This window comes from Danio rerio, chromosome 7 (assembly GCF_052040795.2).
Source record: "Danio rerio strain M-AB ecotype USA chromosome 7, GRCz13ab, whole genome shotgun sequence".
In the NCBI taxonomy this organism is placed as follows: domain Eukaryota; kingdom Metazoa; phylum Chordata; class Actinopteri; order Cypriniformes; family Danionidae; genus Danio; species Danio rerio.
In genome coordinates, this window is record NC_141027.1 from 1,861,793 (window position 1) to 1,876,083 (window position 14,291).

Consider the following 14,291-nt stretch of genomic DNA (forward strand, 5'->3'; position numbering starts at 1 on the left):
AGATAACAGAGTTGACGATAACAGAGTTGACGATAACAGAGTTGAAGATAACAGAGTTGACCATAACAGAGTTGACGATAACAGAGTTGAAGATAACAGAGTTGACGATAACAGAGTTGACGATAATAGAGTTGACGATAACAGAGTTGAAGATAACAGAGTTGACGATAACAGAGTTGACGATAACATAGTTGAAGATAACAGAGTTGACGATAACAGAGTTGACGATAACAGAGTTGATGATAATAGAGTTGACGAAAACAGAGTTGACGATAACAGAGTTGAAGATAACAGAGTTGACGATAACAGAGTTGACGATAACAGAGTTGACGATAACAGAGTTGACGATAACAGAGTTGACGATAACATAGTTGAAGATAACAGAGTTGACGATAATAGAGTTGACGATAACAGAGTTGAAGATAACAGAGTTGACGATAACAGAGTTGATGATAATAGAGTTGACGAAAACAGAGTTGACGATAATAGAGTTGACGATAACAGAGTTGACGATAACAGAGTTGACGATAACAGAGTTGACGATAATAGAGTTGACGATAACAGAGTTGACGATAACAGAGTTGACGATAACAGAGTTGAAGATAACAGAGTTGAAGATAACAGAGTTGACGATAATAGAGTTGACGATAACAGAGTTGAAGAAAACAGAGTTGACGATAACAGAGTTGACGATAACAGAGTTGACGATAACAGAGTTGACGATAACAGAGTTGATGATAATAGAGTTGACGAAAACAGAGTTGACGATAACAGAGTTGACGATAACAGAGTTGATGATAACAGAGTTGATGATAATAGAGTTGACGAAAACAGAGTTGACGATAACAGAGTTGAAGATAACAGAGTTGACGATAACAGAGTTGACGATAACAGAGTTGAAGATAACAGAGTTGACCATAACAGAGTTGACGATAACAGAGTTGAAGATAACAGAGTTGACGATAACAGAGTTGACGATAATAGAGTTGACGATAACAGAGTTGAAGATAACAGAGTTGACGATAACAGAGTTGACGATAACATAGTTGAAGATAACAGAGTTGACGATAACAGAGTTGACGATAACATAGTTGAAGATAACAGAGTTGACGATAATAGAGTTGACGATAACAGAGTTGATGATAATAGAGTTGACGAAAACAGAGTTGACGATAATAGAGTTGACGATAGCAGAGTTGACGATAACAGAGTTGACGATAATAGAGTTGACGATAACGGAGTTGAAGATAACAGAGTTGACGATAACAGAGTTGACGATAACAGAGTTGATGATAACAGAGTTGACGATAACAGAGTTGATGATAACAGAGTTGACGATAACAGAGTTGACGATAACAGTGTTGACGATAACAGAGTTGAAGATAACAGAGTTGACGATAACAGAGTTGATGATAATAGAGTTGACGAAAACAGAGTTGACGATAACAGAGTTGAAGATAACAGAGTTGACGATAACAGAGTTGACGATAACAGAGTTGAAGATAACAGAGTTGACGATAACAGAGTTGACGATAATAGAGTTGACGATAACAGAGTTGAAGATAACAGAGTTGACGATAACAGAGTTGACGATAACATAGTTGAAGATAACAGAGTTGACGATAACAGAGTTGACGATAACATAGTTGAAGATAACAGAGTTGACGATAATAGAGTTGACGATAACAGAGTTGATGATAATAGAGTTGACGAAAACAGAGTTGACGATAATAGAGTTGACGATAGCAGAGTTGACGATAACAGAGTTGAAGATAACAGAGTTGACGATAACAGAGTTGAAGATAACAGAGTTGACGATAACAGAGTTGACGATAATAGAGTTGACGATAACAGAGTTGAAGATAACAGAGTTGACGATAACAGAGTTGACGATAACATAGTTGAAGATAACAGAGTTGACGATAACAGAGTTGACGATAACATAGTTGAAGATAACAGAGTTGACGATAATAGAGTTGACGATAACAGAGTTGATGATAATAGAGTTGACGAAAACAGAGTTGACGATAATAGAGTTGACGATAGCAGAGTTGACGATAACAGAGTTGACGATAATAGAGTTGACGATAACGGAGTTGAAGATAACAGAGTTGACGATAACAGAGTTGACGATAACAGAGTTGATGATAACAGAGTTGACGATAACAGAGTTGATGATAACAGAGTTGACGATAACAGAGTTGACGATAACAGTGTTGACGATAACAGAGTTGAAGATAACAGAGTTGACGATAACAGAGTTGATGATAATAGAGTTGACGAAAACAGAGTTGACGATAACAGAGTTGAAGATAACAGAGTTGACGATAACAGAGTTGACGATAACAGAGTTGAAGATAACAGAGTTGACGATAACAGAGTTGACGATAATAGAGTTGACGATAACAGAGTTGAAGATAACAGAGTTGACGATAACAGAGTTGACGATAACATAGTTGAAGATAACAGAGTTGACGATAACAGAGTTGACGATAACATAGTTGAAGATAACAGAGTTGACGATAATAGAGTTGACGATAACAGAGTTGATGATAATAGAGTTGACGAAAACAGAGTTGACGATAATAGAGTTGACGATAGCAGAGTTGACGATAACAGAGTTGACGATAATAGAGTTGACGATAACGGAGTTGAAGATAACAGAGTTGACGATAACAGAGTTGACGATAACAGAGTTGATGATAACAGAGTTGACGATAACAGAGTTGATGATAACAGAGTTGACGATAACAGAGTTGACGATAACAGTGTTGACGATAACAGAGTTGAAGATAACAGAGTTGACGAAAACATAGTTGAAGATAACAGAGTTGACGATAATAGAGTTGACGATAACAGAGTTGATGATAATAGAGTTGACGAAAACAGAGTTGACGATAATAGAGTTGACGATAACAGAGTTGACGATAACAGAGTTGACGATAACAGAGTTGACGATAACAGAGTTGACGATAACAGAGTTGATGATAACAGAGTTGACGATAACAGAGTTGACGATAACAGTGTTGACGATAACAGAGTTGACGATAACAGAGTTGACGATAACAGAGTTGAAGATAACAGTGTTGACGGTAACAGAGTTGACGATAACAGAGTTGACAGTAACAGAGTTGATGATAACAGAGTTGACGATAACAGAGTTGACGATAACAGAGTTGAAGATAACAGAGTTGACGAAAACAGAGTTGACGATAACAGAGTTGAAGATAACAGAGTTGACGATAACAGAGTTGACGATAACAGAGTTGAAGATAACAGAGTTGACCATAACAGAGTTGACGATAACAGAGTTGAAGATAACAGAGTTGACGATAACAGAGTTGACGATAATAGAGTTGACGATAACAGAGTTGAAGATAACAGAGTTGACGATAACAGAGTTGACGATAACATAGTTGAAGATAACAGAGTTGACGATAACAGAGTTGACGATAACATAGTTGAAGATAACAGAGTTGACGATAATAGAGTTGACGATAACAGAGTTGATGATAATAGAGTTGACGAAAACAGAGTTGACGATAATAGAGTTGACGATAGCAGAGTTGACGATAACAGAGTTGACGATAATAGAGTTGACGATAACGGAGTTGAAGATAACAGAGTTGACGATAACAGAGTTGACGATAACAGAGTTGATGATAACAGAGTTGACGATAACAGAGTTGATGATAACAGAGTTGACGATAACAGAGTTGACGATAACAGTGTTGACGATAACAGAGTTGAAGATAACAGAGTTGACGATAACAGAGTTGATGATAATAGAGTTGACGAAAACAGAGTTGACGATAACAGAGTTGAAGATAACAGAGTTGACGATAACAGAGTTGACGATAACATAGTTGAAGATAACAGAGTTGACGATAACAGAGTTGACGATAACAGAGTTGATGATAACAGAGTTGACGATAACAGAGTTGACGATAACAGTGTTGACGATAACAGAGTTGACGATAACAGAGTTGACGATAACAGAGTTGACGATAACAGAGTTGATGATAATAGAGTTGACGATAACAGTGTTGACGATAACAGAGTTGACGATAACAGAGTTGAGGATAACAGTGTTGACGGTAACAGAGTTGACGATAACAGAGTTGACAGTAACAGAGTTGATGATAACAGAGTTGACGATAACAGAGTTGACGATAACAGAGTTGACGATAATAGAGTTGACGATAACAGAGTTGACGATAACAGAGTTGAAGATAACAGAGTTGACGATAACAGAGTTGATGATAATAGAGTTGACGAAAACAGAGTTGACGATAATAGAGTTGACGATAACAGAGTTGACGATAACAGAGTTGACGATAACAGAGTTGAAGATAACAGAGTTGACGATAACAGAGTTGACGATAAAAGAGTTGAAGATAACAGAGTTGACGATAACAGAGTTGAAGATAACATAGTTGAAGATAACAGAGTTGACGATAATAGAGTTGACGATAACAGAGTTGAAGATAACAGAGTTGACGATAACAGAGTTGACGATAACAGAGTTGACGATAACAGAGTTGATGATAATAGAGTTGACGATAACAGAGTTGACGATAACAGAGTTGACGATAACAGAGTTGACGAAAACAGAGTTGACGATAACAGAGTTGAAGATAACAGAGTTGACGATAACAGAGTTGACCATAACAGAGTTGACGATAACAGAGTTGACGATAACAGAGTTGACGATAACAGAGTTGACGATAACAGAGTTGAAGATAACAGAGTTGACGATAACAGAGTTGACGATAACAGAGTTGACGATAACAGAGTTGAAGATAACAGAGTTGACGATAACAGAGTTGACGATAACAGAGTTGACGATAACAGAGTTGACGATAACATAGTTGAAGATAACAGAGTTGACGATAACAGAGTTGAAGATAACAGAGTTGACGATAACAGAGTTGAAGATAACAGAGTTGACGATAACAGAGTTGACGATAACATAGTTGAAGATAACAGAGTTGACGATAACATAGTTGAAGATAACAGAGTTGACGATAACAGAGTTGATGATAATAGAGTTGACGAAAACAGAGTTGACGATAACAGAGTTGACGATAACAGAGTTGACGATAATAGAGTTGACGATAACAGAGTTGACGATAACAGTGTTGACGATAACAGGGTTGAAGATAACAGAGTTGACGATAACAGAGTTGACGATAACAGAGTTGAAGATAACAGTGTTGACGATAACAGAGTTGACGATAACAGTGTTGACGATAACAGAGTTGAAGATAACAGAGTTGACGATAACAGAGTTGACGATAACAGAGTTGACGATAACAGTGTTGACGATAACAGAGTTGAAGATAACAGAGTTGACGATAACAGAGTTGACGATAACAGTGTTGACGATAACAGAGTTGAAGATAACAGAGTTGACGATAACAGAGTTGACGATAACAGAGTTGACGATAACAGAGTTGACGATAACAGAGTTGACGATAACAGTGTTGACGATAACAGAGTTGAAGATAACAGAGTTGACGATAACAGAGTTGACGATAACAGAGTTGACGATAACAGTGTTGACGATAACAGAGTTGAAGATAACAGAGTTGACGATAACAGAGTTGAAGATAACAGAGTTGATGATAATAGAGTTGACGATAACAGTGTTGACGATAACAGAGTTGACGATAACAGAGTTGAAGATAACAGAGTTGACGATAACAGAGTTGACGATAACAGAGTTGACGATAACAGAGTTGAAGATAACAGTGTTGACGATAACAGAGTTGAAGATAACAGAGTTGACGATAACAGAGTTGACGATAACAGAGTTGATGATAATAGAGTTGACGATAACAGTGTTGACGATAACAGAGTTGACGATAACAGAGTTGACGATAACAGAGTTGACGATAACAGAGTTGACGATAATAGAGTTGACGATAACAGAGTTGACGATAATAGAATTGACGATAATAGAGTTGACGATAACAGAGTTGACGATAATAGCAACCCAGGCACATCGTGGAAACGTAGCCCCGCGGAAGTTTCTGAAGGCTGCGAAATACGTCTCGGGAGGTACGTATTCGTGCAGTTTTTGTTTTCGCGAATCTGCGAGAGGCCGCTGCGCTGTGCTTTTTCGCATCTCGAACGCCTCTCAAAAGCGTGTGCCGTTCGCGCTCGCACTGTTCTTACGTGAAAAGCCGCCAGAGGGTACTGTCGAGCGATCATCTCTCCGACTGACGGACTGAATGACTGAACGATCGACTGGGCGGCCGACCCGGCCATCCTCCTCCTCCTCCTTCCCTAAACCCAAGCGAAGATTTACAAAAGCTGTCAGGAAAAGAGAAGCAAAAGCCCTCGTTCGAATTTGACCGCGTTTTCGGATTTCGCCACATTCTCGCCCCATCACGAACTCGTTCGCTTTTATTTTTTGGATTCTGTTTTTCATCTTACCTGATTTCTGGAACCGATCTTCCCTGGACTCGAAACCGGTCGTCGCAGCGGCTGGCTCCTCCTCCTCCAGGCCTCCGCTCCACCGACGTAACGCTGCGAGCTAAGAGGACAAACTGGTTGCGGCGGGAAAGCCCTCCACACGGAGGTGAGTGAGCGCAAAAAGAGGAGTGGCGTCACACCGCCCCGTAGCATTCACTTGAAAAATACAAACAGGGCCATACGTACCTCCAGCCACGTAAATCGCGGTCTCCAGAAATGTCCGCGGGGCTACGTTTTCAGAATGAGCTTGGGTTGGATAATAGAGTTGACGATAACAGAGTTGACGATAACAGAGTTGACGATAACAGAGTTGACGTAGAGTTGAGATAGCTTGAAATATTTTCATTATTATTCAAAACTGTTTCTAGTCTTTGTAATATAACAGAAAGTTTATCCTGGAGATGCAAAATATTCCTGCAATTCTAGAAAAACCCGTATTTGTGTTATCATGTCAGTTGTTGATGTTTGCGTGTGTTCGTCAGCGCTGGAGGTCCAAGGTTCCCCCCAGTATCCCCTGGATGTTGGAGCTGTGCACCGGTGCGGCCAGCAGGGCGGTGCTGCGACTGCTGCTGGTGCTGCTCTGCCTGCTCATCACACTGCTCATGGCAGTGCTGAACATGGTAAGAAACACGCACACACACACACATATACACACACACACATACATACATCAGCTTTCACGTATAGCGAATTGAGAAATGATTTTGTAGCAATTCTGAGATTTTGTGCATTGTGATTCTAACTTATGTTTGCCATATCGCCCACCCCTAGCTCAAAAATAGCTTGGCAATAAGTGGCTAGTTGTGAGCAAATACAAATACTCAGCTGTGTTTTTATGTTTAACTTGGTTTATGTGGTTTGTAGGCTTTCATTCCAGGTGATAGCTGTGTGAATGTTTCCCAGAATGCAACAGCACTGAACTTTCTGAATCTCTACACTGTGCCGGTGAGCTGAATAGCAGATTTCCTGATGTCATAAATTGTTGAGTCATGGCAATAAAGATCAACACTATACATCAGTACTGTCCATGTTCATCACCAGCAGATATTGAATTATTGCATATGTCGGATGATGAGTGTATTCTTCATGTGTTAATGATGTGTGTGTGTGTGTGTGCAGTATTACCTGTTCTGCTGTCTGCTGGCGATGCTGGGCGTGCTGGTGTTCATGCGTGTGTGTGTGTCGGTCAAACTCCTCCTCCTGACTCTGGCTGTGGTGGTGTATCTGGCGCTCTTTCTCTACGTTTATGCGCCGCGCTCCGACTGCTACATGCAGCAGCTGTACACTGCTAACAACACGTAAGATACACACACACTCACGCAATTCTCACACACTCAGTTTGCGCACACCCACTTTTAATGCACACACACACACACACAAAGATACACACATTTATGCAATTCACACTCAGTTTGCACATACACACTCATGAAATTCACACACACTCAGTTTGTACACATAAACGCTCACACAATCCACATACACTGAGTTTGCACAAACATGTAAATTAGTGCTGTCAATCGATTTAAAAAAATTAACTATTTAATCGCACCTTTTTAGAAAAATTAATCGCGATTAATCACATTTAAAATACTGAAACTTGTAATTTTGGCTATTTAAATGTAAAATTAATGTAAACGCAAGACAAAAAATATTTAAATTCAAAATATAATTGTTTGATATAATTTTTGTTTAACTTGTAACACAGATTTCTTCATGTAAACAACAAACCCACAATAAACCATCAAGATCCTGGCTTGACAGCCATATTTACTACAGAAATTAAAACACAGGCATGTTAATGACATTTAAATTTCAAAACAATCAATGCCAATAAAGAAAACATTGATTTCCATGTTGGATTCTAAGTGGACTGCAAAAAAATGCCAAAATACAGGAATTGCAGATATGGAAAATGAACAATTATAATAATAAACTATAGAATACAAACTGTTGCACTCATTGTAGAGTTTTATTGCTGTGAGTTGAGAACATTAGTTATAGAGTAGAAACAATTTTGCTTAATCCTCCTTTACATTTATCCAGTTGCTAAGACTAGGAGTGTCCCGCAAGTGCACAGAGACTCCCAAATGCCCGCAAATGAATGATAATTTCTGCAAACCGGTCGTTAAATACATTGCACACCCCTCTCGCCCCTACTCAGATACGTCACTCACTCCACCCCTGACACCCCTCAACGGGCCTGACACAGACACACACAACGCGCTGCAGACGTTTTGGCCCCAACGGCCTTCCATACTGGAGCGACTCCCCTCAGATTAACACGCATGATCACGTTCATCAAATTTGCTTAAACTAAGCGTCCTAAAGTATTACTGTATTTCACAAGGATTCTGACACAACAGCGTGAAGCATACGCTTTCATTGCGTTTAATGAGGAAACACACTAAACTTGGAGGCTCATGCTGAAAGGCAGAGTAATGCCCTGTCTTTGACAGCTCGCGACTTCACCAGAGACTTTCTGGGTACATTTACATAAGACACCAATACTCTGATTTTAATATGATTAAGATTATACTCTTATTAAAAGTCTACCGTGTAGCCTAAGCAGTGATTTTATTACCTTAAAGGAACACCGAGTCACGAAATGCGGAGGATTTTCTTTCTGTTCGCCATGCGGTATCAACTTACAACAGAAGTCGAAAGTTAAAAATGAAACACCCGAAACTGCATGAAACTCTGTAGAGCCTGGTGATGCGACTAATAGTTTTATACTGAAACTTGCCTTCAAAAAGTGCTTCCTTGGTCTTATCCACATTTCTTGCCTGTTGAACACACGTCCACCACAACAGGAAGTAAAAAAAAACCTGCAACTGCAGGTTAATTTTTTTTAAAGCGTTAATTATTTAAAATTAATCGCATGTGTTAGCGCACTAATTTGACAGCGCTATTTTAAATGCATTTAATTTTCTTTGTTAAGAACAGAGATTTGTGTCTAAAATTTAGTACAACGTGGAGCAAAACTACAGTTTACTACTGAAATTACTGTTGCGCTGGTGTGAAAATAGCAACAAATTTCGCCAACACGTCCTGCACATTATAATAATATAATTATAATATAATTATAATAACAAAACATACATATATTAAAAAAAATCATTCATTCATTCATTTTCTTTTCGGCTTAGTCTTAGCAACCTTCTTGCTGTGAGGCGACAGCACTACCTACTGCGCCACTGCCTCACCCTACAAAAGAAATATATAAATATAAATATTTATAACAATTTACTTAAACACACAAACATACGCATAGATATGAGCACACAAACCCGTAAGCATACACACATACATACAAATGAGCACACACACACATACATACACACATATAAGCACACACACATACATATGAGCGCAAACATACAGTCACACACACACACACACGCACACACTCACACAACTAAAATCAATTCATTTCGTTTTCTTTTTTTACGAATTATGTCATGACTGTGTATGAACACCAGTTGCCACTGTAGTTTGCCTGCAACTCCCTGCGAACTGCAGTGGCGAAAGAACTACATATCCACACATTCCTTCGTGCATACACCCGGGCTGCGTCCGAAACCGCATACTTCCATACTATATAGTACGCTAAAATCAGTATGCAAGGCGAGTAGTATGTCTGAATTCATAGAATTCGAAAATCAGTATGCGGACTTACTACTTCCGGCAAGATTCCGGAGTGCGCATCCCATGCACACTGCGCTATCCCATGATGCCCCGCGAGCGAATTCATGAATGGGAGTAAAGCGACGCAACTGACGCAGGTAGGTCATGTGACCATGACAAAATGGCGGGTGTAGTACGTCCGAATTCCATTCATACTTTTCACATTCATACTGTATAGAACGTACTTTTCTAACGACCGAGTAGTACGTTTACATTCAAATGCAGTACCTACTGAGTAGTAGGCGGTTTCAGACGCAGCCCCGGCCTTTCACATACACTGATTGGAATCACAGCTGTCTCTGTTTCCCCGTTAATTACCTGGACTATATATTCAACCATTCCACCTCCGTTTGTCAGTTCGTCGTTTGTCTTTATCGGTATATTTGTTCCTGATTCCAGTCTGTATCCTGTTATTCTTGTTAAAGTCTAGTTCGAGTTTTATCTGTTTGAGTTCCTAGTTTGTTTGTTTATTTCGTTACTTTGATTTTGGGATTTTTGTCACGGTCACTGCACAATACATCAATTAAACTGCACTTGGATTCTACACCTGTTTTTGTTCCTGTTTTGATCACCCTAACGTGACAAATTACTTAAATCTGATTCAAAATACAGTTAAAAATGATCTGCCCTTATATATATCCAGTGTTAAGAGGTAATTATAGCTGTGTGTACAGTTGAAGACAGAATTATTCGCCTCCTTCCAATTGTTTTTCTTTTTTAAATATTTCCTAAATGATGTTTATCAGATTCAGGAAATGTTCACAGTATGTCTGATAATATTTGTTCTTCTGGAGAAAGTCTTATTTGTTTTATTCCGGCTAGAATAAAAGCAGTTTTAAATATTTTGAACACCATTTTAAGCTCAATATTATTAGCCCCTTTAAGCTATATTTGTTTTCAATAGTCTACAGAACAAACCATAGTTATACAATAACTTGCATAATTACTCTAACCTGCCTAGTTACCCTAATTACCCTAGTGAAGCCTTTAAATGTCACTTTAAGCTGTATAGAAGTGTCTTGAAGAATATCTAGTCTAATATTATTTACTGTCATCATGACAAAGAGAAAATAAATCAGTTATTAGAGATGAGTTATTAACACTATTATGATTAGAAATGTGCTTTAGAAATCTGCTCTCCGTAAACAGAAATAAACAGGGAGAATAATTCTGACTTCAACTGTATGTGATGAAACTGCCGTCTGAATATACATACAGATGAATATTACCCTCAGCTTCATATTGACCGTGACATCCTTCATTAAGGCTGTGGAGCTGATTGTGTTTAAGAACAGAGATTAGCCGTGTCAGAGAGTTTATGCATATTTCCATGAGGGATTATAAAGACTAACATGTTTACTCCTGATGATGACGTCACTGATCAGCCCTTCATAACGAGAGCAGGAGAATTAATGATGGCGGCAAATACAGTCAATGTTGATTTAGTGACGCCAGTGTGTGTGTGTGTGTGTGTGTGTGATGGTCTGGTCAGGTGCTGGCTATTCATATATAAATAATACAGTATATTAGTAAGCGATGTCCAGAAACACTCTGGGTTAATTCTTTATCAATTGTGTGTGTGTGTGTGTGTGTGTGTGTGTTGCAGGCCAGGAGTTCTTAAAGAGCCAAAGATCATGGCTGGTGTTTGGCTGGTGATTTTCTACCTGACATCACTGATTATAGTGCGACAGGTCAGTGTGTGTGTGTGTATGTGCGCGCACGCTTTCAATGACTGTGTTTGTGTCTGTTTCTATGTGTGTGTGTGTGCAATCTTGTGTCTTTCTTTGTGTTTGTATTTGTGAACATGTATGTGTTTGTGTGTGTGTGTGTGTGTGTGTGTGTGTGTGTGTGTGTGTATATATGTATGTCTGTGTGCACGTTTATGCTCATATGTATGTATGCATGTGTGTGTGTGTGTGTGTGTACATTTGTCTATGTGTGTGCTCATATGTATGCATGTATATGTATGTCTGTTTGCGATCATATTTGTGTGTGTGTGTGTGTGTGAGTGTGATCATACTTATGAATGTATTTGTGTTTGCTTGTGTGTCTGTGTGTACATGGGTCTATGTGTGCGCACGTGTGTATGCTCATATGTATGTGTGTGCTCTCAAATTGTGTGTGCTCATATGTGTATGTGCACATGTGTGTATGCTCATATGTATGTGTTTGTGCTCAAATGTGTGTGTACTTGTGTGTGTGTGTGTGTGTGCACACTCTTTTGTGGTGTATGTGTATGCATGTGTGTACTTGCATGTATGTGTGTGCTCATGTGTTGTGTGTGTGTGTGTGTGTGTGTGTGTGTGTGTGTGTGTGTGATGTCCTCCAGGATGAGCTGGGCTCTCGGACAGAGTTCCTCCTAGAAAAGTGTTTCAAGAAGAAGTCAGAGGAAATGGAGACGACGAAGAACGTGAACCGCCTGCTGCTGCAGAATCTGCTGCCCGGACACGTCACCGACTTCTTCATCGGGAAAGACATACAGAACCAGGTACAGACCAAAACACCGCTGCCCCCTACAGGACACACTGCCATGTACAGCGCTGAGGAGGGTTATTAAAGGGTTATTAAACTAGTGTAAGCTGTCTGGACAGAACTGTGTGCAGGAATAGTGTGTTCACAATCATATTGAAGTGATAGAAACACAAGTCTCTTTTTAAAAATTTCCAGATGCTAAATATGATCCATATCCCAGTGATTTTGAGGCCCACCGCAACGTGATGTAGGAGTGTGGTTTCCCCGCCCACCAAATTGATTGACAGGAGCGTATTAACACGCCTCCGTAGTGCATATAAACATGTCCACAGAACAGGATTTGCTAAGAAACTGTGATTGAAAGATCTGTGATCAGCTGCAGCTCAAGAAGGAGTTTCACAAGATTAACACGCTTTTAAATCAGAGCATGTTTGCAATAAAGACAGACTCAATCTGTAATTCATAACCTCTGGAAGCACCAGACCATAATGTGGACTATAATGTCAGTGGACGCGCATGTGTGCGTGTGTTTACTGCAAACTTTGCAACTGCACTTGTGTGACTCATCATTGCAGAAAGGCTTGAATACGAACTGCTCAATTAGCGCTGTGTCATTCTCTCAATGCGTGTTATCCACGCCACCTCATTCGAGCGAATAGTCCCGTAGGATGTCTGATTGTGTTATTGCTTAACATTTAAATCACCCGCGCTTGAATCTTCATCTGCATCTGGTGTGAACGCACCAAAAAAAAGACTGTTGTCTGAGATCTGCAGTTTATTTGAGGTTATCCATCCTGTAACAGGATTCAAATGTAATTTTAAAAGCATTCACAGGTCAGATCTTAATTCTGTTTCAAGAGTTCACACTTAGCTGATGACGGATTATAAAGCGTGTTTGGCATGCTGCTCCAGGAGAGAGCCCTGATCCCATAAGATCCTCGAGCCCGGGGCTCCCTCCCGTTTGCAGGGCGAGAGGGAGTTTGAGCTGTGGTAGATCTCGAGAACACTAGTTTAGATTGACCAATTCACTTATAACTCGTTTTTGGGAATGTGGGAGAAAACCGGGGAACCCGGGGGAAACCCACATGAGCACGGGAAGACTGTGTAAACTCCACACAGAAACGACACTTGGCCTGTTAAGGAGTTGAATCAGTGACGTTCTTGCTGTGAGGCACAGTGCTAACCACTGGGCCACTGTGCTGCCCTATAGAGGGAAAGGTGGAGGAGTAGCGGTGGAAGGGGGATTCTTCAAGGCGAAGGTAACTGTAGTAAGGAACTCTGGTTATTTATAGTGAGTTAGGAATCGTCTGATTGGTGAATCATGCTGTAGTTAATGCAGGACCAGCTGTGTTCAATCATAATCATGTGCTCCTCTTGAAATTAGTTTATAAATAAACTTCACAAAGTCAATCTGTTTTCTGTGATGTCATTTAAATGTCTAAAAAAGTGTGTGTGTGTGTGTGTGTGTGTGTGTGTGTGTGTGTGTGTGTGTGTGTTTCAGGACTTGTACAGTAAGTCATGTGAGTGTGTCTGCGTCATGTTTGCGTCTGTGCCGCATTTTTTCAAAGAGTTTTACAATGAAAGCAGCGTCAACAACAACGGCCTGGAGTGTCTGCGCTTCCTCAACGAGATCATTTCAGACTTTGACGAGG

At 39.8% G+C, this 14,291-nt stretch overlaps 1 protein-coding gene across 2 annotated transcripts in view; it reads left to right on the plus strand.

Moving 5' to 3' along the window:
- Positions 1 to 14,291, plus strand: part of si:cabz01112025.1 — a 71,105-nt gene that overhangs the window by 49,851 nt on the left and 6,963 nt on the right. For both annotated transcript variants that reach the window (XM_087260200.1, XM_087260201.1), the window contains exons 19-24: positions 6,963 to 7,100; positions 7,345 to 7,425; positions 7,600 to 7,778; positions 11,774 to 11,858; positions 12,497 to 12,655; positions 14,141 to 14,290. In XM_087260200.1, coding sequence (XP_087116326.1) covers positions 6,963 to 7,100; positions 7,345 to 7,425; positions 7,600 to 7,778; positions 11,774 to 11,858; positions 12,497 to 12,655; positions 14,141 to 14,290 — 792 coding nt within the window. The remainder of the gene's footprint in view (positions 1 to 6,962; positions 7,101 to 7,344; positions 7,426 to 7,599; positions 7,779 to 11,773; positions 11,859 to 12,496; positions 12,656 to 14,140; position 14,291) is intronic.